This window comes from Canis aureus, chromosome X (genome assembly GCF_053574225.1).
Source record: "Canis aureus isolate CA01 chromosome X, VMU_Caureus_v.1.0, whole genome shotgun sequence".
NCBI lineage: Eukaryota > Metazoa > Chordata > Mammalia > Carnivora > Canidae > Canis > Canis aureus.
The window spans coordinates 6,151,032-6,176,726 of record NC_135649.1 but is presented as its reverse complement, the minus strand read 5'-3'; the positions used below and the strand labels follow the sequence as shown (position 1 = coordinate 6,176,726).

At 49.2% G+C, this 25,695-nt stretch overlaps 2 protein-coding genes across 11 annotated transcripts in view; both read right to left on the bottom strand.

The window, feature by feature from the left end:
• LOC144308514 (uncharacterized) overlaps window positions 1-25,695 on the bottom strand; it is a 310,115-nt gene that overhangs the window by 263,470 nt on the left and 20,950 nt on the right. The gene's annotated exons all lie outside the window — the stretch shown is intronic.
• IDS (iduronate 2-sulfatase) lies at window positions 689-25,695 on the bottom strand. Of its 2 annotated transcripts, none has more exons than XM_077888209.1 (9): window positions 25,468-25,695; window positions 24,875-25,011; window positions 24,053-24,230; window positions 21,671-21,759; window positions 18,957-19,157; window positions 17,277-17,447; window positions 12,124-12,250; window positions 8,938-9,111; window positions 689-5,368 (listed from the first exon to the last, which is right to left on the bottom strand). In XM_077888209.1, the coding sequence occupies exons 1-9, from the start codon at window positions 25,562-25,564 to the stop codon at window positions 4,932-4,934; spliced, it is 1,611 nt and encodes a 536-aa protein (XP_077744335.1). In that variant the 5' UTR covers window positions 25,565-25,695; the 3' UTR covers window positions 689-4,931. The 2 variants fall into 2 exon arrangements, with proteins under 2 accessions (XP_077744335.1, XP_077744334.1); XM_077888208.1 differs by having other exon boundaries at window positions 689-5,422; window positions 25,468-25,694.

Below are 25,695 nucleotides of genomic sequence, written 5' to 3'. Positions count from 1 at the left end.
AATGATTTGAGTAGATACCCAGTCTTAATCAGTTAAAAAAAATGTTAGGGTGTGGCACGCCTGGGTGGCTCCGCGGTTGAGCACCTGCCCCTGGCTCAGGGCATGATCCTGCAGTCTTGGGATCGAGTCCCACATCAGGCTCCTTGCATGAAGCCTGCTTCTCCCTCTGCCTATGTCTCTGCCTTTCTCTGTGTCTTTCATGAGTAAACAAATCAAATCTTTTAAAAAGTGTTAGGGTGTGTGCCAAGTGATGAGCAAGGTGACTGGAGGAGCCGAGGGAGAAGGACCAGCAGACTCTGTGCTGAGCGCAGAGCCCAATGTAGAGGCTGGATCTCACGACCCTGAGATCATGACCTGAGCCGAAATCAAGAGTCCGATGCTTCACCAACTGGGCCACCCAGGCACCTCGCTAATGTTACCTTAGATCACAGAAGCAAGGATTAGATGCGAAAGACTGCACCTATGTAAAGGTACAGATGTCGTTATGTGTGCATATGTGTGCAGACAGGAAAAAGAACAGGGAGAAATGCACACGAATGTCACAATGGTTGTATTCTGGAGGGTGCTCTTCTTTTCATCCTCACCATTTTCCATGCCTTCTACATTTTATCCAATGAGCATATATGACTCTGATAATGGGGTGAAGAGACAGTAGGTAGATGAAGTATAAAACCAAACCACAAAAACAGCAAAGGAAAATGGATATTTATTCAATCTCCAGATTGGGAAAGGTTTCCATATTTAATAGGAAAACAAAATCACGCAGGTCAAGAGTAATTTGTTTGATTCTTTTAAAAAGTAAAACACACAGCCAAAATTTAAAGACAAAGTCACATGACTAGAAATAAAAATGCCCAAGGATTTTCTAGAGAGAACAATGATCAAGGTCACTGATAAGCAAAGAGTTAGAATGTCAAACAGGATACCACTTTCGCCCATCATCATTATGGGTGGCGGCTTTTTGGTTTTATGGTTTTTGTTATTTGTATGCTTTTTTGCTTTATTTTTCATTTTCCTGCCCTAAAGTAGCAGGAGAGTGGGGAGAGGGGCCAAACAGAGATTTTGACAATTGGGCACTGAGAGACCAGCTTAAGGGAGTAGTTTGAAATACATGAAAACATTTTATTCCAAAAGTCGTTCGTTAGCGTCATGTACAATACTGCAAATTTGGAAATAAGCAGGATTTTCAGTCACTGAAAGAAGGTTAAGTTAATCATGATAAAGCTACGCATGCAAAAAAAAAAAAAAATACCTCCAGCATAAAGCATCTTTGCAGAAATTTATAGTAACCACCTATCATAGTTAGTGAGAAAAGGAAGAATGTAGAACTGTGAGATAAAACATGGGATGATCATAGCAATGTAAATAATTCATACCCCAAAGAAGGCAAGATATTAAGTGACCATCTGGGGGCAAAGTACTGATGCACTTCCTTCCCTTTTACCACGTTTCTGTTTGCCCATCTCTCTGCAATTAACGCATTAACTCTGTGCTCAGAAAAAGATACCTTTATTCCAAAGTGGCCACGGGACTCTTTAGCGATGTTCCTGTTCGTTTCGTGCCTCGACGCACTCTCGGGTCACAGACCGCCAGCCTATTGGAGGTGCTGGGCATGGAGAATGATCGTGAATGGGACGGGGATGGGGAGGGGACAGTCTAGGGCGGGCAGGGGGGTAGGGATCGGCAAAGGAGAGTCAGGGACCAGCGCGCACGCTGGTCGGCCAAGGAAAGGGGCTTGGTGGAGCCAGGGAAGACTCTGACTGCTCAGCGAAGGTCGGTGTGGACCCCGTAATAGGCACTGGCGGTGTTCGCAGAGGGCGGGGTCTAAGAGGGACTTCAGGAAGACACGTGGATTCTTCAGGAGCCAGGGAGGAAAGAGGGAGGGCGGTAAGCTGTGTGGGAAGGAGGTAAGAGGGCTGGTGATGGAGATGGCACTAGCTGGGGGGCGGGGGCCGAGGGTCGGAGGGCGCTCCAGGCGCTGCGCTTCGACCCGACAGCCCTGGCGGGCCTGTGCACAGGTCTCTGCATGAGTCTTTGCCACCACGGGGCGGAGAACCAGCCTCTCCCCGGGGGGAACCTGCCAACAGCCAGGTGGACCCGGCTCATGTTCCGAGTTAGTCTAGGGCTGCTCCGTTCCGCTTTCTGCCACGATGGAAAGGTTCTAGATCCATGCTCTGCACCCACCATGTTAAAGCTGATGAGCACTTGACACAGGGCAAGCCTCACGGAGATTCTGCTTTGGAATCATTTGTTGCATTTCAATTCATTGACATTAGTCACGTACATCTAGCAGCCACTGGACAGCACACACCTAGGGGCAGTGATTCTCAAAGTGTGGTCTTTGGGGGAGCGGCGGGTGTTTTCAGGAAACGCACGTTCTCAGGCCCCACTCCCGCCACGGGCCACAGAAGCTTCATAGGTGGGGCCCTGCACGCTGGATTTCAGCAAGTCTTCACGTGGCTCTGATGTACCCTCGCGTTTGTGAGCCACTGACACAGGGCCCTCAAAATTTCCGGGCTCGCTGGTTCTGGTTTCAACTAAACTGGATGCCAAAACCCTTGCTCAAGTGAAATGAGGCTTTCTACAAATGAGGTGACTGGAGGGCTGTCAAGAAAAGCTGTCCAGCTCAGCAGGAGGAAAAAGACTATGCAAAGCAACAGAGACATGGTAACTTAAGGCCAAGTCAGGACAAGGAACGTGGTCAGCGCTGAGTCTGAAAAGCAGAAAGTGGTTGTTCATCCCGATGTGTGTGGGAGACGTGCAAAAGAAAACAAAATGCGGCTCCATGTTGGGTTCAGTGTCCATACCAGAAAACATCCATCACCCATGAGATGATTTGGAAGAGCAAGCCACTGAACAAGAAATACAGCCTTTGCTCCTAACAGGAGAGATCTGTAAAGGGGGGCCAAGAGAAACTAAAAGCTAAGGAAGGAGAGCTCTAGCACTCTGACACTGTGTCCTCTTGGAGAAGAGACAAGATAGACATGCTTCCAGTACAGACAGATCGGCACACAAAAGCGCCCCATGCAGACCCGGCCCCAGATCTATCTGTCACTTCCCTCTTCTGGTGCAGTGCAGCTTACAGCTTCTGCAGGAGCAGCACTGGGAGACTTTTGATACTAAAACTTTGCTTCAAGAAGTAGAGCAAGAAAAGATGATGGAGGGTACACACTGCAGCCAACAGGAGCCACAAATGGATGTGAAAGAAAAGCCTGTGTTAAAACTCATCATTATAACTGTGCAGTCGGAGATAAAGCTAAATACACGGAAAATATGTCATGAGGAATTTACAGGCCAGATTGTAAAAATCTTAGCGGAAGTGATGAGAGCGATAAAGAGGATGAAGGAGGAGAAATAAAAGGCCCAGGGAACCCATCTACAAATAAAGCTGAGACTTCCAGAAGAAAGATGAGCCTCGGGATCAGGAGAGATGAATAGGGCCCTTCACTCTTCAACCAGAATCTGCTGTTGCGAGGACACTAAGTCACTTAATCACTTTGAAGATCGCTGTGTTACCATATATACCTCTGTTGTGGGCTAATTATTAAAAACACTGTCTGAAATTACTGATGTGGAGTCCTCTTTCACTATAATATCTTGCCTTTTTTGTTACAATTTAATACACTTAAACAATCTAATTTGCTGCAGTTTGTTTCACAAGCATTTACCTTTAAACACTGAAGTTCTTGTAAAGGAGAAGTACTAGAAATTACTTTGATACAGGGCTGGGTAAGATGTTTATTTAGAATGTGGCTGACTCATCTGATGACTACTGATCACTGATCAGCTTCCATGTGTTAGAAATATGAGTTGTGACTATCCTGTCCTTTTGAAAATGCTGTAGGCCAAGCTGATGATAATTACCACCTGCCTTTCTGGTTACTTTATTACTTAGGGAATACAGAACTTTATTCTGGAGGAATAGAAGAAATTACCTTATTTTACACTAAATGAAGTTTTCACAATTCTCGAAATAATTTAGAATTTGGTAAAATGAGTGTCGTCTTTAATCAGCAATTAAAAGTAGAATATTTCCTGCATCCTGGATAAGTGGATACCTGCAACCAACCATTCCCGAAGAAAGAGATCACTAACAGTTCATGGATACAGTTTCGGGTTTAAACATTTTCCACTGTGAATAAACAGTGCCTTTCAACTGGTGATCTTTGCAGTCAAGGGTTATATAACTTGCTAACAAAGTATTATTTGGGCCAGAAGTCTCTGAACATTTCTAACTGAATTTCTCATATATCTCATCCCTCTAGATTGCTGGGCATTGTTTATTATTTGACATATAAACTCCACATTAATCACTTCATGCATATTTTAGCTTTGGATTTTGAAACTTTGCCATCTCACTAATGAAAACTGAAGACAAGACTTTAAGACCTTAGCATCTAGCATTATTATTTAACTTCACATTTTACAAAGAAACCTGAAACGTTGACATAATTTTTGAATATATTGGGCTAGATTATTAAATTATGAACAAAAGAACCAGGGACTTAGTGTTACATCTAAGGTGACATACGATAACTTTGAACAATGCACTAAATTCCAGAGATAATTACAGCATTTCTTGAGTATGGTATTGTGTTTGGTTATTATGGTCCTGATGGCTAAAAGCATGACAATTTTCATTTGCTCACTTTACATTTATCCACTCAGTAAATAAACTGTGATTGTCCAAAAAAGGAAAGAATGGTTCAGCATAGCCATGGTCAGTTTGATTACCAAGCAGAAATTAATAAAGACTCAAATAAATAAAAAATCAAGAGGTTGGGCTATTACATATTCTTAGGCCAAACTGTTGACACATGCTTTGATTGCCTAGCCCTCGGGTTGCTTCCAGTATTATGGGTAATCACCAAATAACCACCTCTAACTCTTGCTCTCCCCGGCTGGAAGGGAGTACATTATATATGCCCTCCTCAGTGGTTGGCAAGAAAAATGGCATCAAATGCTCGGAGGAGGTCTTTGCCCTGGGAGTCATTATACATGTTGTGGTCCTGCAGAGGGTCAGAATCAACAAAATACAGTTCCCCTGCATGCACGTCAGAAAAGTTAGCCAGAAATTCATGGGGACTGAAGCCAACCCACACAGTGTACCTATAGTCTATCGTGCGTATGGAATAGCCCATGACCTTTATATCTTTTAAGCTCGGCTTGTCAGAATTCCACTGAGGAGAGTCTGCAGGCCGGGGGTACTGGCTATAGGCAATAGACTCACGGGGATTACCACGAAGGTGCGGGTCTCCTTCCACGTCCTCGACTTGAAAATGCTTCATAAGGTTCTGGCCTTCTCGGCACAGCTCAACGTGAAATGAGGGAACAGGACAGCGAGGTGGAACATGCAGTCCTGCGAGTCCTGCGAGCGTGGGGGAGAGAGAGAGAAGTTCCACGAGGTCCGTGACTTGCCGGCCTGAAAGAGGAAGTGATGTGGCTGAATGGACTGCTTTACAGAAGCCTGCACAGCTCACAGGATGAAGAAGGGAGCACATCTGGGTTCCTGGGTTGTCTTTTGTTCTTGTGCATTTATCTTTGGCCCAAGAGAGTCTAGGAACACCACCAACTCAGCACCTCACCGAACAGAAGGATGCAAAACAAAAGTGCCCAATGGCCAGGGGGCACTTTTAAAAACTATGGGAATTCTGGAATCATTGATTCAGGCAAGGATCACCAATGGAAGCTTGGATTTTTACCACTGGGTAAAAATCCGTTGAGGGACAGGATATTCAGACTCAGTAGTCCCCCACCCACAGATCACGCCCTTCTGGATGTCAGCACACCCCCTTTAGGTTGTGGCACAATACCAACAACCTCACATTTACCACCTTCACTGTTCTGGGGCATCCGGTTCAGGAGCATGGAAAACATCTACATCGTTGTGCAGCCATCCCCACCATCCAGGTCCAGAACATTCTCACCTTCCTGCACTATAACCCACCCTCATTAAACACTCCCCTTCCGTCTCCTTCTCATCTCTGCCAGCCCCCAGCACCCTCCGTCCTACTTTCTGTCTCTGTGAATTTGACTCCTCGAGAGACCTCATCTAAGTGGGACCACCCGCTATTTGTCCTTTTAGGACTGCTTCTTTCACTGAGCACAATGTCCTCAAGGGTCACCCAGGCTGTGGCCAGCATCAGAAGGTCCTGCCTTTTCTAAGGCTGAGTAACACTCCACTATACTGGGAGACCACATCTAGTTTCTCCGCTCAGCCGGCAACAGACACTTGGGTGGATCCCACCTCCTGGTTACTACAAATAATGCTATGACCATGCCCGTGCAGGTCTCTGTTCGAATACCTATGTTAATTCTTTGGGGCATCTACATAGGAGCAGAATGGCCAAGTCACACGGTAATTTTAATGATTAACCTTCTGAGGAACCACTGAACCACCGTCCACAGGGGCTACACCATTTTTCCTCCCTGCTAGCAGAGGAGGGGTCCAATTTTTCTGCACCAGGCCAGTGCTGCAGGTTTCTATTTATTTGGATAAATAAATGGGTATGAAATGACATCTCATGGTGGTTGATCCATCTTTAAAGTCTCAATCCTATGTTTTATACTGATTCCTGTTAACACTGATCTGAGTTCTGGGCCCTCATTCTGGCCTTTCTGGATCTTGAAGATCCTGCTTGATATGGCCCAGTTTCATTTCCTATACATTTGATTAGTAAGTAAAAGAAAAAGGAAAAAAAGTAAGGAAGCTTAAGAAAGATACTTTTAAGATGGTGAGACTTGGCTGACCTGACCGCCTTAATCGGGTGACCAAATGCGGCACCGCGGATGATGGTCAAAGCCCCTAAGAAGCATCCCCACCGTGACACGATGGGAGCACACCATCTCACAGGTAGTGCACACATCAAAAACAGTGACCCTGAATCCAGTCATGGGGAAGCCATGAGATATATCCATACTGTCAGGTCCTGCCCAAGACAACTACCCAGTATGCTTGTAAAAAGATAAGTTCAGGAAGAAACAGGGGCCCAGATCACGCAAGACCCTGTCAGCCATCAGGACTCTCACTCAGTGAGACAGGAGTGTAGGAGGCTCCAGAGCAGGGCTGTGACACCACCTGACTCAGACTTTAAGGGGATCACTTAGGTTATTGTGAGAAGGATGAACTCCAGGGGGCCATGGGCAGAAGCAGGAAGACCTCGGGAAGCAGGTGCAGAACCCCAGCAGGAGATGTGGTGGGGTGGTCCAAGGTGGCTGCATGAGGCAGTGACAAGCAGTGTGGCTGGACTGAATGGAGAGCGACAGGCTTGCTGACAGACCTTGTACACATGGTGGATGGGAGACAAGCAGGGGTCAGGAGGGTACAGTTTTCTGGCCATTCCCTGAGAGAGGAAGGATGGTGAGAGGCTGTTGCTGAAAGGCCAGAGGCTTAGCTTGAGCATGCCGAACTGGCCGAGGGCAACGGGCTATTGGAAATCCAAAGTTCAGGGAAGAGACGGGGGCTAGAGACAAAACTGGGGAATAAACTGGGAACAGTGCAGGGAAATGAATTTATGACTTGCTGAACACCACTCCCACAAAGTTTCAGAAAACATTCTCAACCTGGCAGATTTCTCCAAGCAAACAAAGGGCTATAGTCATGCCTTAAAATGGTATAAGCTTTTACCCAATGACCTGAAAGGAGACAGAGCACACGGCACACAAAAATCATGTTGAGAAAATAAAATTAGGCCGCATGGAGGAAACTTGGAAAGATCCAATAAAGTCAGGATGATGGGCCAGAACCAAAAAATATAATAATAATCAACAGGAATCAATATAAAGGGCAATCAATATAAAGGGCAAGGTTGGGATCCCTGGGTGGCGCAGCGGTTTAGCGCCTGCCTTTGGCTCAGGGTGTGATCCTGGAGACCCGGGATCGAATCCCACATCGGGCTCCCAGTGCATGGAGTCTGCTTCTCCCTCTGCCTGTGTCTCTGCCTCTCTCTCTCTGTGTGACTATCATAAATAAATAAAAATTTTAAAAAAAGAAACATCATTTTAAAAAAAAAGGGCAAGGTTTATTTTTTTTATTTTTTTTAAAGGGTAAGGTTTAGATGTTAAATGGATTTAGATGGATTGACTGCAGAAGTCCAGAGAGGGGGCAATCTGATTTTGCTGAGTTTGTGGGAAAAAGTACTCAAAAAAAAAGCAAAAGTAGCCTGAAGTACACAACTCATCTCTGCATGGAGCACATCACCTTGGGGAAACAACTCACAAAGAACCTACACAGGTCACCACATGAGGCAGTAAGGGGTATCTTGTTCCAGGGCCCTTTCTGGAAATGTTTTCTCACATGGGAGCTTTTTGGAAGGAGAGACCAGGACAAGCATGGGCCTATTGCTACCACAAAGGAATGGCTGCAGGCCTGGTGGGGGTTCAGCCTAGAGAAGACGGGCGTCAGCGTCGTTTTCGAGGCTGGGATGGACCTGCGTGCCAAAGTCACAGTGAACTTGACCTTCATTGTTGGGGAGGCCGGAAGCAGAGTCACCTGGCTCTGACTTTATGGATCTAGTGGCTCACCAGACTCCGAGCTGCCAGGATGGCAAATGTCTCCCTCACAGAGGGCTGAGTCCCTGCCAGGAGCATGTAGGGAGTGGAGTGGCGCTTCTCTGTCAGGGGGCAGTCCCCACTCCGGCACGGTCTGCCCCCCTTCTCCGAGCTTCGGAGCACACGGCTGTCACTGCCCCTCATCCTGGGGGTGTCGCCCACTCCTTCATCCCTCCCATCCTCTGGGCTCCTCGCAGACAGGGGGCATGCTTGCTGGCTCTGGCCCTGCCACTCCTCCCTGACCCCCAGGTACTCAGGAATGCCGATGCTGGACAGGAAGGGAAGATGGGCCAGGCCAGCCCCGGGGCCATGACCTGGGAAGGTGGTTCACAGGTAAAGTAGAAGCAGTTTACTATTAGGCAATAGTGCTCCGGCAGTATTTTATACCTGGCTCCATCAATTCCTGGACAGAATTGAAAGGGTCGATGTAAGGGAAAAGCTTCTCGCCTGCCTCTGGAAGTGGAGCTGTCCTCCCGGGAACATAGAACATCAAGGGCACACGCGTCGTGATGTCAAAATTGCTGTATTTGGCCCATTCTCCATGTTCACCCAGTGCCCATCCTGGTTTGGGAAAAGCACAGGGTAACAGAAAACAATGATATCACAGCTTGTTCACTTTAGATCACATTACATTCCCTGCTGTAAAACCCAGAGGAAGTTGGGGCGCCTGGGTGGCTCAGTCAGTTAGGCATCTGCCTTCAGCTCAGATCATGATCCCAGGTCCCAGGATCAAGCCCCACATCGGGCTCCCAGCTCTGCGGGGAGCCTGCTTCTCCCTCTGCTTCTGCCTCTCCCCTCTGCTCATGCTTCCTCGCTTGCTCTCTCCCTCTGTCTAAAATGAATAAATAAAATCTTTAAAAAAAACAGAGGAAACAAAATCTCAATCATATAGAAGAAATTCCTCTGTAAGTACCAGAAAAAGGGCAATTCCCCTAAATACTGCTTTATTTGAAGTCAGTTATTTGTCTCGAATGAAGAAACCTCTAAAAGGAAAAACAAAAAACATACTGAATTTCCAAACAGAACTATCTTCTTTTAGCAAGCAACTTATGCTCATACCCAGCTTGGGCTCCAAGGGACCAGGGACCCCTTGCAGACGTGCCAACCCCTACTGAAAGGCGCTCGTGGAGATGGCACCAGCCAGCACCATCACTGCCTTGTCTCGTGTTGCCCTCTCTGGACACAAGTCCCACAGGTGCTGGTTTCCACTTGAGGGTGTGTGCCACCAAATAATAGCCATGACACTGTCACGATCATGCACATTTTGGAAAGGCAAGAATGTCTTGTTCAATTTTTAAAATATACCACAGACCAAAAGAATATACCTTGATTCCAGATCCTTAACCTTGATGAAAAACATAACCGTCATAACCCTGATTGAAAACCTTCCTTACAAAAGACAGCTTGAACACTCCATGCTGAAAATTCCTAATGTTGCATTGGAGCACCCTTTTTGATAGAAACTTAAAAGCCAGAGACTGCACATTGAGTATTTCCATGTTACAAAATAAGCAAAGCCACATCAAGCTACCATGTGTGGATCTGAGAAGGCTTTCATGGTTTGGAGGTAGTCTCAGAAGGGCCATCTGGGAAGGGTCATTTGTAAGCACTGCAGCTGCCTTAGAGCAGAGAGCTCTGAGTGGGCCTTGCCTTCTGCATGGGTGCAGTGAATTGTGTTAACACTGGAAGAGGAAACTGGGCCCTGACAAGAGGGGTCAGGAATGGATGGCAAACCATTAGGGAGACAGTGAGACATTATGACACCGGCGTATATAACAAAATAACGTGGGTCTTTTACAATGCTTAAGGTAGGCCTGTGAGAAATCACACGGAGAACTGTCCGTGACGTTAAGCAAACTAGTGAACAAAACTTTTATTTATTTATTTATTTAATTAATTAATTAATTTGTTTGTTTGTTTGTTTATTTATTATTTTAAAAATTTTATTTATCCACGAGAAACACAGAGAGATGCAGAAAGAGAGGCAGAGACACAAGCAGAGGGAGAAGCAGGTTCCATGCAGGGAGCCTGACATGGGACTCAATCCCAGGTCTCCAGGATCACGCCCTGGGCTGAAGGCGGCGCTAAACCACTGAAAACCACCTGGGCTGCCAGACAAAACTGTTTATAAGCACAATCGATCCTGCCTTGTTCCAGGACTATACATTACATGTCCGCGTGCGCGCGCGCGCGCGCACACACACACACACACACACACACACACCCCACAGCTACCTGTATATACAACCAAAGGCTGGCAAATGGACCCCAGACCTGTCAGCACCAGTTAGCCCCGCGCAGGTGGGATAAAAGGGCAGGGTGCTCTGGCCCTATGTTATATGCCCCAGATGCTTTTGTCTTTTTACGGTGACTGTAAAGATCTACTGTTGTCCCATTGCATAGTTTACGACATTAAAGAACTGTTTTCCTGTTTCTCAGTCTGATAGTGGCAGTATGGTTATACTTTAAAAGACCTACATTTTTTAGAGAGAATGTTCAGAAACCTGAACCACCTGGGATTGGCTTCAAAATAATATGGGGGGGTGGGGAGGGATAAGGATGAGACCAGACCATTGGGAGTGGGTGGTTGTTTATTCTCTATTCTTGAGCATGTTAAAAGTGTTCAAATAGGGATCCCTGGGTGGCGCAGCGGTTTGGCGCCTGCCTTTGGCCCAGGGCGCGATCCTGGAGACCCAGGATCGAGTCCCACGTCGGGCTCCCGGTGCATGGAGCCTGCTTCTCCCTCTGCCTGTGTCTCTGCCTCTCTCTCTCTCTCTCTCTCTCTCTCTCTCTCTCTGTGACTATCATAAATAAATAAATAAATCTTTAAAAAAAAAGTGTTCAAATAAAGAAGAGTTTTTTAAAAATAGTTTCAATTTTTGGAAGAAGTGGGAATCTGCCACAAAACAGACAAAGCATCATGAGCCCCAGGCTCTTGGGGAAGAGTATTGGGACTGGGGGTGGAGGAGTGAAATCAGGTCTGAGGGCCTTGTTGGGCCCTGCCAGGATTATTCTGGATCCTCCTAAGAAGAACTAAAAGTCCTCCAAATCTCTGGATTAGAAGCATGGGTTAAGGGGATCCCTGGGTGGCTCAACACCTTAGCGCCTGCCTTCGGCCCGGGGTGTGATCCTGGAGTCCCACATCGGGCTTCCTGCATGGAGCCTCCTTCTTCCTCTGCCTGTGTCTCTGCCTCTCTGTGTGTGTGTGTCCCTCATGCATAAATAAATAAAATATTTAAAAAATATATTTAAAAAATTTAAAAAAAGAAGCATGGGTTAAAAGGGCTTCCACCCAAGAGGGTTCCTGCTAAATTCACCAAGAAAAAACGGTTGGTTGTTATGAGGTCCCCATCCAAGCATCCACAATGCTCCTTGGACCCAAAAGAGGCCTGCCTCTTTGGAGAGAGCTCCTGGGACTAACAAGACCATCATAAAAGCACCCCAAGACCCCAGACTTGGGGCACTGCTGATTCCCAAAAGAGAACACGCCTGTGTTGAAGGCAATGTAGAAAAGCACTCTTCATGGAGAAGTCCAGATGCGCCAAGTGGCACCAGGGCACGAAAAATGCTTACCGTGATCTGAGGCAAACGCAATGATGGTGCTGTTGGCCAGCTGGAGATCATCCAAAGCACTCAAAAGGTGGCCAACCTGCGTATCCAAATATGAAATGGAGGCAAAGTAGCTCTGGCGGATTTTTCGCTGCACATGAAAGGAGAAGGCGAGTGAGTGCAACCTGAACTGCGGTGGCACATGCAGAGGAGTGTAACTTGAACCACAGTGGCACATACAGAGTGTCACCTGGGCACTCCTCCACTGATGCCCTTGACCCTCTCAGCCAAAACACAGAGCACATTTACCCGCCATCTGTGTCCCTGTGCCTGCACGCTGCTGGTGATATCCAGGGTCCACAGCAAATCCAAAAGGAATATTCTTTTCTAGGCAAATCCTATTTCACTTAAGGGCACAGGTCATGGCAGATGGATGGGCCACTTACCTTCCCTTTCTGTCTCTTTCACCTACTCTTATGGGTCCCAGGAGATGACCATATAAACTGAAACATATCCCCCAGTCACTCCAAACTCTGCTGAGGGCAGTGCCAAGGACCCCACAAAGCTCTGTTCACTCCCAAAGGACCAGAAGCTGGAGGGCTTAAGATAAGAGAAATCCACCATCTCCCAGTTCCCGAAGCCAGAGGCTGAGATCCAAGGTTCGGCAGGGCCTTGCTCTCTCCTGGGGCTCTGAGGAAGGGGCTTGCCACTGGGGACCTCTGCTGGCACCTGGTGGCCTCGGCTGTCCTGAGCTTGTGGCCTACCACCATGCTCTCTCCCTCCATCCCCACACGGCCTTCTTCCTGCATCCCTTCTCTTACAAGGACACCCGTTGTACCACTCCAGTATGACCTCAACTCATGACATCAGCAATGACCCTAGTTCCAAACAAGGTCCCATTCTGAGGTACTGGGGGTCAGGACTTGGGGTTTTCAAGGAACACAAGTGAGCCATGGGTGTGGGTCTTTCTTCTGACTACTCTTTAACCCAGGGGGACAGCAACTGCTTATCCTCGACTGAGGCTGTCAGGTGAGGCTCATATGTAACAAACTCCCAGCAGGCAGAAGATGAACAGTGGAGGATAAGAGAGCAGCACACCCTGCATGGTCTCTAAACCCCAGAAAGAGTTCCGGAGCAGCCAGGCTAAGCCCTGATGTAAAAAGCCACCATCGTTTCTGGGCTGACTCTCCTCTCAGCCTCATTCACAAATATCAAAGAAAACCAGGAACCTCCCCCCAACCCCCACCAAGGGTGAGAAACAAGGGAGCTGCCAAGCTACCAGACCAACCCCAGCTTCCGCTATGTGCCCAGCCCATCTAATCAGCTGGACCCACTGGCTTCTGTGTCACCACCAGAGGGAGAGCAGTCAGCAGTTCACCTGTTCTCCCCTTGTGGCAAAGATAAAAATGCCCGTTTAATCTTCTAGAAGGATTACGATGAACTCTGGCCTACTTCTACTTTCTGGTAGAGGTCTTCGGTCTCTAACTTGGGGAACTTTGGTCTCTCTGTTGACCAAATACACCTGTCAGGGTGACTGTGTCCTATTCAAGGGTATGCCCGACTTCCTGTGATGGTCCCTGGAGATAAGGTAAGAAGCAGACGTCGTCCTCGACCTCAATGAGCCACTCATCCAGTGAGGGCACAGGCATGGAGACAAGTAAACACACGCTATTGATGGGACCCAGGGATGACATAGGAGAATGAGTCCTCAGAGTCAGGCTAGGGAAATCAGGGAAGTCTTCACAGATGAGGTGGCATTTGAAAAAAGGTGCTGGCAGTCAGACAGCGGGGGTGAGATGCTCTAAACAGTGCCTGCACGTAGACTGGTATGGAGTCACCAAAGACTCGGGCATACCTGGGATCAAATGGCAAGGCCAAGAGGTGGATGAGAACACTGAAAAGGCACATCAGGGCCACATAATACAGACCTGATGAGGCCACTCAAGGAGTGGAGGTCCCCAGCTGGAAGCCAGGGGAGGCGCTGAGGCTACTCAAGGCAAGGTGATGAGATCTGGGCTGCACGTAAGAATCTGACAATGGCCCAGAGTACCTGCCAGGGCTCACAATGAATGGCACTAGATCAGCACTGCACTCATAGGAGGAGCTCGACAGACACTTGTTGAATGAACAAATCAAACCCACACCCCCACCTTTCAGTGGTCCTGAAAGGTGTGCTAATGGAGCAAGAGGGCAGTAGGGACCCAAGAGGAATGTAGGGAGATCAAGGAGTGTGGGCAGTGGAGGGAGCTGGCAGGGAAGGAGATGAGGACCCCAAGGGTGACTCTAGATTTCTCGTTCAGCTGGTGGCACCATTCAATGGCATGGGGAGCACCAAGAGAGGAGGGGGAGGGGGAAGAAGGAGAAAAGGAGGAAAAGTGGGAGGAAGGAGAAAAGGGCCTGCAAAGCGGAGGTCTCCATGGGCATCAGCCTGGCAATGACCCTCACAGGCAAGTAGATAGACATGTCTGCAATCAGGAGCAAGGCTGGGACAGGAGGGGTAGTTCCAGGAGTTATCTACAGCGGGGCTCAGGGCTTGGCTGGGGACGAGGGGCAGAAAGGTCAGAATGGGGACCTAGGGGCTGACCCTGGGGAGCAGCACCCTCTAACTAGACACAGAAAGAGGGGTGTGCCATGCGGAGGGGGCCCGAGTGGAGGACACGTCCAGGAGGAGCAGCACTGGGCAACAGTGAGAAAGTGGCAGGGACTTTGGGAAGGTCAGGACCCATAAGGATGAGTTTTATTTGCCAAAGAGGACAGTGCTGACCTAGGTGAGGGAGCTGAGTGGGCTGAGGGGGGCAGAAGGCTGGGCAGAGGCAGATGAGGAACGAATGCCCACTGAGGCCACATTTCACTCCTTCTTCCTTGCGGGGCTTGTGAGGGCATGGTATCATCTGCTGAGAGATGGTGAAGAGGGGTGTGAGGGGCCGGAGGGGAGCGGCAGGGGTTCAGAGCAGTCACACAGGTAAGAGAGCCCACATGGATGGGTTGCTGTGCTGGAGGCCAGGCCTAGAAGTGTTTCTCCACCTCGTGGCTGCAGGCCTTTACTCCAGCAGCCTCAGGACCTGGACTTGAGAGCAGAGTGGGGGCTAGACCATCCTGTGGTCGGGGCGCTGCAGGTGGGGCGAGGATCAGTACACATGTGTGCCGAGGGCCTGGTGAGAACAGTAAGCCACCTACTCAGGAGCAGAGTGCAGAGGGGACCCAGAGTCAGGGGGTAAGGAGAGGTCTACCCTCACAGTCCTCAGGAGGCGTGTTGGGGACCATGTACATGAGGTGAAAGGGTGGTGAGAAGAGACTGTGGTCAGGGTGGTGACCGAGGAGGAGCCAGCCTGGGAGGTGAGTGGGCCCCGAGTGTAGGCCCTGAGGTCACTGGCTCCCATGGAGTAGAGCAAGGGGCTGGAGGCTGAAGAGGGCAGAACTGAGAGACTCAAGAGCACAGGAAAACATGACCTGGACAGAGACACCCAAAGTTGTAAGGGAGCAGTGAGCAGAGCTCAAGTTTATGGTGACTGTAGGGGCAGCACACAGGCACAGTGGGGAGATCCTCGGGGCTCTGTGCGGGATGATGAGGGCCTCTGAGGGAGCCTAGCACTATCCTAGGTGCTTCCACAGGTTTGCTGCGCTCCTCACTGGAAACCTCTCTCCATCTCATTCCCGTTTCACAGATGAGGAAGCTGAGGCTCAGAGAGGTAAAGGGATTGGCCAGAGGTTGTGCAGCTGGCATGGGGCAGAACGGGAATCCGAACCCAGGCTGCTTAGAATGGACAAGACCAACCACGAGGCTCTGGCATTACATGTTTCTAGGGGTGAATTCGGACTCCCCTTGGCACCAACTGTATGACCTGGCGCAAGTCACCACCCCTCCCTGCCTTTAGTTTTCTCACCTGGATGACAGGGAGGACACGTACCTCACTCCGTTTCCAGGGGCTGCAAAGGAGATGGCACACAGAAAATCCTAAGCACCCTTCCCGGGACACAGTCCATTTTAAAGGGATATTTTAAGTGACTGTCACTAACAAGGCATCCGGGTGTAGCCTCGGAGATGCCATTTGAGCCACCTTGTTCTCAGAACCCCTGCTATGAGAAGTCAGGGACAGAGCGACGTGATGAAGCCACCCCTTTCCAGACTCTTACCACCATGGGAACCTTGGGAGTCCAACAGATACGAGGGGCCACCCCCTTACCAGCAGCTGCCCCAACAGCTTTCAATAGCAAGACATGCCTGTGTATTTTGTTCTGTTTTGAACTTTACCCTATGGCAGTATTTTCAAGTTCTGTGTGCATCAGAATTGCCAGGGGTGCTTTTGCGAATTCAAGTTCTCAGACCCCACTTCCAGCTCCCAATTCCCTAAGTCTGAGTGGGGCCAGGACTCTGCGCTTCCAACAAGCCCTCACGGGGATTCAGAGGCAAGTGGTCCAGGAAGCGCCCTTTAAAAACACCGCCCTCTATCTTCCACTGCTGCCTACTAGAATATTCGCAATAGTAACATATTAATAACATAATATTTCATAGTATGCAGGGCTGCATGTAGAATACTCCGCAAAGAGCATTGATTGGCATGTTTCCTGTACTCCGGGGAGAAGGTGAGTGATGAGTCAGCTGAGGATTCTCTATGGCTACTACACCTCCGCATGATGGCAAGGGGACATCAGATGTCACAGCTGGATGGCACTGGCCACAATGGTGCCCCAGCTCCCTGTGTGTCAAGGCCCTAATCACCAAGCCACCACCCAAGAGTGACGGGTGCCTGTGTAGGCTTCCCCACAGAAGGGTCATGCAAGTGCCAGCAAACCAAAATTCTGGGCTGCAGAGGAGCCTGCCCATCCCCCTATAGCTGCTGAACTGTCACATGAATTAAACAGTATTCCCCACGACTTCGCGATGGGCTGTCCAGGCCTCCTCTCTACCCCAGTGCCCACATCCAGTGATCACCAAATCTCCAGATGCCCTCCTTCATAAGTGGAGACACGGATTGGGAGGCTGTATCCAACCAGCACCTCCCATATCCTGAATTCCTCCAGACCACCCCCTGCACCAGCCCCTCCCAAGACACCTAGTGCAGAGAAGATTCTTAGTACAACACGATGGGTGGAGTGGTGTCTACTGAGAAAAGTGGTGTCACCAATGACATCATGCCATAAGTGCCCAGGATTTCCCCAACATATATCCTTGGTACCTGAAAATCCACAGGAATTGGGCCATAGGGCACACTCAGGTTCAAGGCCTGGACGTCCTCTCGCTGCCTGATGTCCATCCAGGGGTTGTAGGCCACGGGAGGGAGGCCAGCAGGGACCTCGGGGTCAGGAGCCAGGGTGATGTTCTCCAAGGGATACAGCTTTTGAAATTCCTTGGGGGAAAAGCACATAAAGACACCAGGTTGTCATTCTTCCGGCAAAGGCACAAGGCTGGGACTGTACAGATCTTTCTGTCTTTTCTCTAAGCCTGTGATACGTTTACACAGTGGCTCACGAGCACTCCCCAGGTACTTTCCCCCATCTGAAGGTCAGGCCTAAGGTCACTCTCATAAGATACCAATGGGAATGAAATCATGCCACTTGTTTCCTATAAACCAAGCAGCAGCAGCTCTCCTTTTTCATCCAGATCAATCTCCTATTCCTGTCCCCGCTTTCTACCTCTCCTCCAGCTGGAAAAGGAAGGGTGGAAGGGTGTTTCCTGTTCCCAAAACCTCCCTCAGGTCTGGCAACTCCCCAAGAATGCTCACAGACCTCGGCACAGTCATACCCATGGCCACTAAATGCAATCAGCAAGGGGAAGAGCCACGTGGATGAAGTCCAGGGAAAATCAGACACAAGCTTCCAGAATCTTCTCCTGGTGAAGTCACACAGGATGTGCTTAATTCCTCCAGCGATGACTTGTGCGACAACGCGTGTGAAACCCTGTTGCCATGGAAGCTCATTAAAGCCTCGGCACCCAGGCTGTTTCCTGGGGCTGCTCACCCAGGCACCCTCTGCCTGCACCAACCAAACCTGCAGACTCCAGGCAGGAGAGCAGGGCTGTATGTAAACAGTTTGGACACACTGAGCCGCTCATCACTGTGGAAGCACAGTGAACTCTCCCAAGATCCAGGTTCCCAGCGGCCAGCCCAAGGCCAACCTCGGAAGCAGGCCTTGCTAAGGAGAGCAGCCAGGCCTGCTGGGTTAACTCCTGTCCACACAAGAACAGCAGTGAGTCACACTCCATCAAAGGGGAATAGATCTGGCCAGGAAGGCGAGATCCCCTGGGCCAATCAAAGCATCAAAGAGTGTGCCTTTTGCTCTCTACTCCAGTCACAAATGAGGGGCAGTCTTTACAAAGTCAAAAGAATGGGCTGCTCAGGCCCAGGGAAAACATCACAGGGGAAAACTGAAAAAGATTTTTTAAAAAGAGGAGACTACTTGCTCTAAATGATGGACATGCAAGCACAGCATTCAAGGTTCCAACAAACAATGCAGTGCCTTGAGTTTAAGGAGTCTGATGTGCCAGGCTCATGGGGAGTGCCAATTCTCGAAGAGGGCTTCATGTTCCTTGGAACTGTGCCCCGAAGACAGTCCCTTACTGCAGCCATCAGCAGCCAGCTCTGACTCACTTCTCCATGTTAATGTCACCATCCAACCCAACGTGTGCTCCCAGTGGGGAGGTAGAAAGCCAACGCTTTCTGACAAGATTCTTATGTGCCCTAAGTCTACTTCCTAGCCTTGACCTCTGAATCCCATCTTCACACCTTTAAGTACAGTAGTGCCATCAGGCATCCCTGGTGACCAGGTGACAGGATGTGGCCACACGACACCAACCCCTCCTCTGACAAATGACACAGCCGTCATAGCTGTGGGCAATCAGCCCTCAGGCAGCTCCTCACCTTGGGGTATCTAAAGGGGATGTGTGGCTTATGATACCCAACAGCCAGGAAGAAAGGACGGGTTGATGTTTTTGTCTTTTCCAACAAGCGTATGGCTTGCTCAGTGCTCTGTTTGTCAGGCAAGGTGCCCTCTGGCACATCCGCTATGTCCACAGGGCAAAGCAGGTTGGCATGAAGTTCTCCGTCTGGCCCCCTACACGTCTTTCAAGACAAAACATAGAAAGTCAGCTCTTTAAAGGCAAGAAATCGAAGTCATGAAGGTTACACACACAGTGAATTTAGCATTCACAGCAGCAGCCTTCTATTTCCTTGTCCTGTTGACTGGTCGGGCACACATCAAATAGAACTAAAGCAGAGAAGCGTTTCCTCTTTTCCAGGCAGGGGCCAAAAAACCACCAGCTCTTAGTTTCTTGCTGCTAATCCTTTGTCTCAAGGTCATAATTAATTAAAGGAAACCCACGCAAACTAATGATCAAAACAGATCTGTCTCCAGCTCAATAATAAAAAAGAAGCCAATTAAAAAATGGGCAAAGGACTTGAATAGACATTTCTCCAGACAAGACAGATATAAGGGCCAACAAGCACATGTAAAGATGTTTCGTGTCACTGTTCATCATAGAAATGCCAATCAAAACCACAGTGAGGTTTTGCTTCACACACTTTAGGATGGCTACAATTTTTAAAACTGACAATGACAGGTGTTGTGAAGATGGGAAGAAATCGGAACCATCATACGTGGCCACTGCGGATGGAAATGGTGCAGTTGCTACGGGAAACACTCTGGCAGTTCCTCAAACAGTTAAACATGCTGTTATTACATAACCCAGCAATCTCAGAGCTAAGCAGACACCAAGAAAAATTAAAATCTAAGTCTACCGAACTCATGCTCTCACTCTCTCGCTCTCAAATAAATAAAATATTTTAAGAAAGAAAGTAATGAAGTTCTGATACATGCTACAATGTGAATGAACCTCAAAAACATTACGAATGAAGCCAAACGGAGGGTCATACACCGTACGATTCCATTTACATGAAATGTCCAGAATAGGCAAATCCATACAGCAAGAGTATAGATCAGTGGTTGTCAGAGGCTGGCAAGGGCACTTTCTGGAGTGATGGAAATGGTCTTAAATTGATTTTGTCAATGGCTGTGCACAACTCTGAATATACTAAAAATTATGGAATTGTACACATTAAAAGGGTGACCTTTATGGTATATAAACTATATCTCAAAACATTTTTTTAACAAAAGGAAAAAAATCTTTGATTTCAAAAACTAAGGCTTATGAGTGACAAGGTCCCACTCAACTGGATAAGGTGACAATCCATGGAATTTCCAGATCCTCAACTATGTCAGGCACAGGATGGAACCTACTGCTTCACTGCCCAAAGTGGTCAGGTTGCCCACAAGGCCAAAGTCAGTTGTGACCATGCTGTCAGCCTCAAAAAGATGCAAGGGCAGTAGCAGCTACTGCTCCATCTCAAAAAGGAGGGTTTTTTCATCAGCCAGCCTTGGCCACCAAGCCCTCAGGCAGGACAGCCCAGCACCTGCCACACAGGTCCTGCTCGCCCTCTAGGTACACAGGATCTCCAGCATTCACAGGGGTCTGGGACTGTCAGACCTGCTGCTTTGAGGACAACTGTGGGGGATGAAGACAGAAGCCAGCATTTGTAAGTGAAGTCACTAAAAACTAGCAAGAAGGTTTCAGGGAATGAAAGCATTGAGACAGGGCTTTCCAATTGCATTCTGGTGGTGCCCAAGCCATAAGCCAGAGGCCAGAGCCCTCAGCTCTTGCTGTATTCTGAAATGGAAAGGTGTCAAGAATTTAGAATACTCCTCTCCACCCCACCAATCACCCCCACCACCCTGCCTACATGTGTGCTCCTCTCCACTTGCTCCAAAATCTCCAAGGAGAATGGCCTAGCTCAGTTTTCCAACTGCTTTTCTGAATGTTTCAAATGTGAGGTTTAGTTTCATTTCTACATTAGAGGTTCCTCTGAAACAAGACTGAAGTTCCCTGTAGACTCCTTTATTTTCCATGATGCTCTAGAATTTTAAAACCCCCATCATGGGATCCCTGGGTGGCGCAGCGGTTTGGCGCCTGCCTTTGGCCCAGGGCGCGATCCTGGAGATCCGGGATCGAATCCCACGTCAGGCTCCCGGTGCATGGAGCCTGCTTCTCCCTCTGCTTGTGTCTCTGCCTCTCTCTCTCTCTCACTGTGTGCCTATCATGAATAAATAAAAATTAAAAAAAAAAACCCATCAAAGGTCTCAGCACCTGATCAAATACATTAGGCTTGAGCCAGGCAGACAGATGTATGCATGCCTCTCTCCTAATGTGGGCCAAGGCTCCTGGAGGACAGGTCACTCTTCTCCTTTCTGGGTCTTGGTATCCCCTATAACCTTCAGCAGAGAGCATCATCCAGAGAGATTAAGCACCCAGGAGCCATTACATGAGTCTTACACACTAGAGCATAAGGTTCTAGAATAAGGCATACCCACCAGCTTCTAAAATGAAGCCGCCTCTCCCAATGGATCTAATGTTAAAGCTCCCAACACCTGTCTCTGTCAAGTCATGATCACAGACAAAACCCACAAAATTCACTGTACAACCAACTCGAAAGAATACGTGGTATATACACAGTTAACCTTTATTTGCTTGACAGGAAAAAAGCAGTTCTTCTTCAGAACAGTACCTTTTTCACATCCTTACCTTGGTGTTCTCATACTTTTCAGAGGAGGGATGATAAGGTGGAATAGACCAGCTATATGGAGAATCATCACTATAATTGGAAGATATTCCTTAAGGGGGAAAAAAAGAAAGTCATTAAATATAATCTGAAGAAGGACCCTTCAATGCCCTCCCCGCTCCAAAATAAAACTTTGTGAATGACAACAGAAGTATTACTTTCCTTCTTTGGGACTTGTTTCCTCATCTATACAATCAGGAGCTTAGGCAGATGATGAGAAATCCCCCTGAAAGCCAACTCTCTAGGTTTCTATTTGGGTACTAAGCATCTGACCTAGCCCTTAAGCCCTGGTAATTAACTCTAGGCTCTGAGCAAGGCACTCACAAAGCAGGGTGGGGGGCAGGGGGAATCAGCCAGGCCATACAGCAATGCAGCCCTGCAGAGCCCTCGATGGGGCCTCTCTGCCACCCTACAAAAAGGAGCAGAGGCAGCAGCACCACCATGGGCCAGGTGGTGAAGGGGAGGCCCAGGGAAGGTGGGTGCCTTGACTGGTTCCAACCACATAGATGAGTGAGCCGGCACCCAAGCCCATGCCTTGGGACCCCAGGTTCAGTGCTCACTCATGAAGCAGAAACCCACCCCTAAGCTCAGCAGTCTACAGTCTATTTAGGAAAAGAAAAGAACAGTGAGACTATGGAAGGATAGCCAGTTGTCTAGAGAGCAGAAGAGCCGTGCAAGTGGGGGAGCCACAGAGGTGATGGGTCAAGGGAGGGGGGCAGTGAGGGCTGTGAGGAGTCAGTGAGGCTTGTGCGAGATCTGAGGGGAGGTGTAACCTAGGGGGATGAGAGAGTAGGAGCAGAGAGGGTAGAGTAGGTAGAACCACAGGAGAAAGCATCACCAGCATCATGACCACTGGGGCTCCAACAGGAAGCACGAGACCAGGCAGGACTGGAGGGACAGGGGACAGTGGGTGGAAGGCCTATCAACGCAGTAAGCACAGGGGAAAGGGCACCAGAGGTGGACAGGCCTGGGTTCAAATCTCAGCACTGCCCCGTATGACCCACGTAGCCTTGGGCAAGCTACATGACTCCCATAAGCCTCAAGTTCCTCCTCAGGAGATGATGATGATGATGTTGATAATGATAATGATGATAAAAACCCACCTTGCTTGCTGCCAAGGAGAGCAAGCAAGGTGGGTTTACAGGAGTGGCCAGATGGGAACTGGCTCGTACCTGGCAATCAATTGGTGGTGGCTGTTGTCTCTCCTGAACAGGTCCCTGCCTCACACACAAGGTCTTGAGAACAAAGACCCAGTTGAAAAACGTGTTTGCACAAGGACTGCAGGCAAAGATCTTGTTCCCTCGCTAAAACCAAAGCAGCTATGACTCATTTTCCAGAGAAGGAACGTGAGGCTCAGAGAGGAAGAATGGCTTACCCAAGGTCAACTGCATAGCTAGGAAGTGGCAGAGCTAGGACTGGAACCCGGGAGCCCGGATCCCTGGTGCCAGTGTCCGTTAGTCCCCTCTACCTGCAGAGATGTTCATCCCAGCAGCATGTGTGACGGCGGGGAGTGGGGGGGGACCTGAAATCAACTTGGAACCAAAGTATAGCGTATCTGTGTGTGAGACTACTGTGCTGCTGGGAAAAATGTCTTTGCACAAGGGAGAGCCATATGGGGAAATGTCTGTTTAAAACATTCACGACATAAGATTGTCTATACTGGAAAATCTCAAATCGGCCAGCTAATATGCCTGGAAGAAGGGGACATCAAAATTCAGCCCCCCTAGGTGTGATGCAATTACAAGAAATTCATACCCTTTAGTTTAAACTTTGCTTTTTTCCCCAGCTTTTTGTCAAATAATCATGCCTTACTTCAGTAATTTTTAGGTTTTTAAATTTGGCATTCTCGTTTTGGCAGTGTTGGAAGTCAGCACTAGTGGCCCCTGGCACCCTTCAGGCCTTGAGCACTGGCTCACACTCCGCATGCTGACCTAACTCACAGACAGTGGGCAGCTGCCTGTTTATTGGAATAATCCCCACAGCCACCCTGGCCTCATTTTACTGATAAGGATCCTGGGGCACAGATGGCCAGGTGCAAGCTGGACTCGAACCCAACACAGCCACCTCCCCAGCCAGCGCCGTCCTTCTGCCTAAAAAGCCAAAGGAACCAAACAGCACCATGACTAGTTGCCAAAAGAAGAAAGTCCTCCTACCCTTTGTCACTTTTGGTGAGAACATGAAGCTAAGGTGAGAAATAGTATTTTGTACAAAAAACAGCAGTGCCTAATGAGGTGTCCACCCAGCCCAAAAAGGCCTCTGCAAAGACAGCCCAATCCCCCAGAGAGGAATTCCAGCCCTTGGGCACAAAACACAAAAGACCCCAGATTTTGGACAGCAAACAGTACCAGGATGAAAGACTTTTCCAACCGACATGGTCACGTAGCCATTCTCCTTGAAGTATTGGGGGAGGGTAGAGAAGTTTCCAGCATGTACCCTCCAGTAGGAATTGAAGTCATACAGGCGGGTGGTGTCTGGTCTCCTCCCAGTGAGGAAGGACACACGGCTCGGGGCGCACACTGCTTGCTGTTAGGAAGCAGAAGCAGAAAGAAACATCCTCAGAGGCAAATACAGTCTGGATGCTAAAAGGTAACCAGGCAACCTCAAGAGTCCTCAGCAAAACAGCTTGGCAGCTGAGTCATGCAGATCTCAAAGCCAACAAGTGGGATTTCGGCCTCACCCAGCCGCCAGGAAAAAGTCTTCCCACAAAGAGGCATGAAAGCACTCGGGCCCTCAAACCAGCAGACGCTTGTGTCCTGTGTGGTGGTGTCTCACAGATGCACAGTGCAGGCAAGGGTCTTGAGGGCAGCCCTGGGAGGGGGCCCAGGGAGGAGGGCCACCATGGCAAGCTGCATGCTGCTTACCTGAGGTCAATTAGCAGACCTGAGAGTGGCATTCTGTAACACTCCTCCCCTCTCAGGCAATCCCCTTTGGGGCAGAACCATCCTGAGCATGTTAGAGCCAAGGGACAACCTGTGCAGAGCTTGAAGGCACAAGCTTGTTTGCCTTCACACAACCAGGTTTTCCCTACCGCCATTTTCCAGACTATGCTTCCCTCTAATAAAGAGATGCCAGGCACAATCTGTGCCATCTAACCATAGCTGAAAGGACCCCATCCCCCAATGCACGGCACAAGGTACACAGCCACACCTAGAGGTCCCCAGACATACCTGGGCAAAGGCATTCTGGAAGAGGAGGCTGTGGGATGCCAGCTGGTCGATGTTTGGGGACCTTACAAGCTTGTCCCCATAACAGCCCAGGGAGGGGCGCAGGTCATCAACGATGATCAGAAGGACATTCAAAGGAGCTGTACAGGAGGGAGGAGCTTCAGTGAGATCACCTGCAGTGACAAAGAACTTCCCCCACCCATGTTGGTGCTAGGGTACTGAGTGGCCCTAGTCTGGCCCCTGCACCCTGGACAGCCCAGCCAACCAAGCCAGAGAGTGAGAGACTAAGGGCTCTGTGCCTCAGGGAGAGTGAGAGTGATGCACAGAAGAAGCCCCAGTCCTGGGTGGCAGAATTAAGCTCTGGGTATGACCTCAAGCCTGGATGAGGGAGGGAGGGAAGGAGAGAAGAAAGGAAAGAAGAATTTAGAGAGGGACAGAAGGATGGACGGGGGAGGAAAGAAAGGATAGTGAGAGGGAGGAAAGGAAGGATGGATGTTAGAAGGAATAGTAGGTGGGACAGAGACGGGAAGTTAAGGACGACTGCAGGCACAGAAGAAGGTAGAGCCCGCAATCTGAGCGCGGGGCCAGGGTTATACCTGTGGTCAAGTTGCTGGGCGCCGCAGACTCAGTGGAGGCGCAGACGGAGGACAGGACCAGGCCAAAGCAAAGCAGGCACCAACCGCCCGGCGGCATTTCTTCCCCGGCGAGGCCACTCCGGGGCGATGGTGACAGGCGGCGACCGATGGGCCGGCCGCGGGCCCCGCGTCGCCGTCGCCCTCTGCGCGAAGCGGCCGCGGCCGGCCCTAATAGCCGGAGCACCGCGG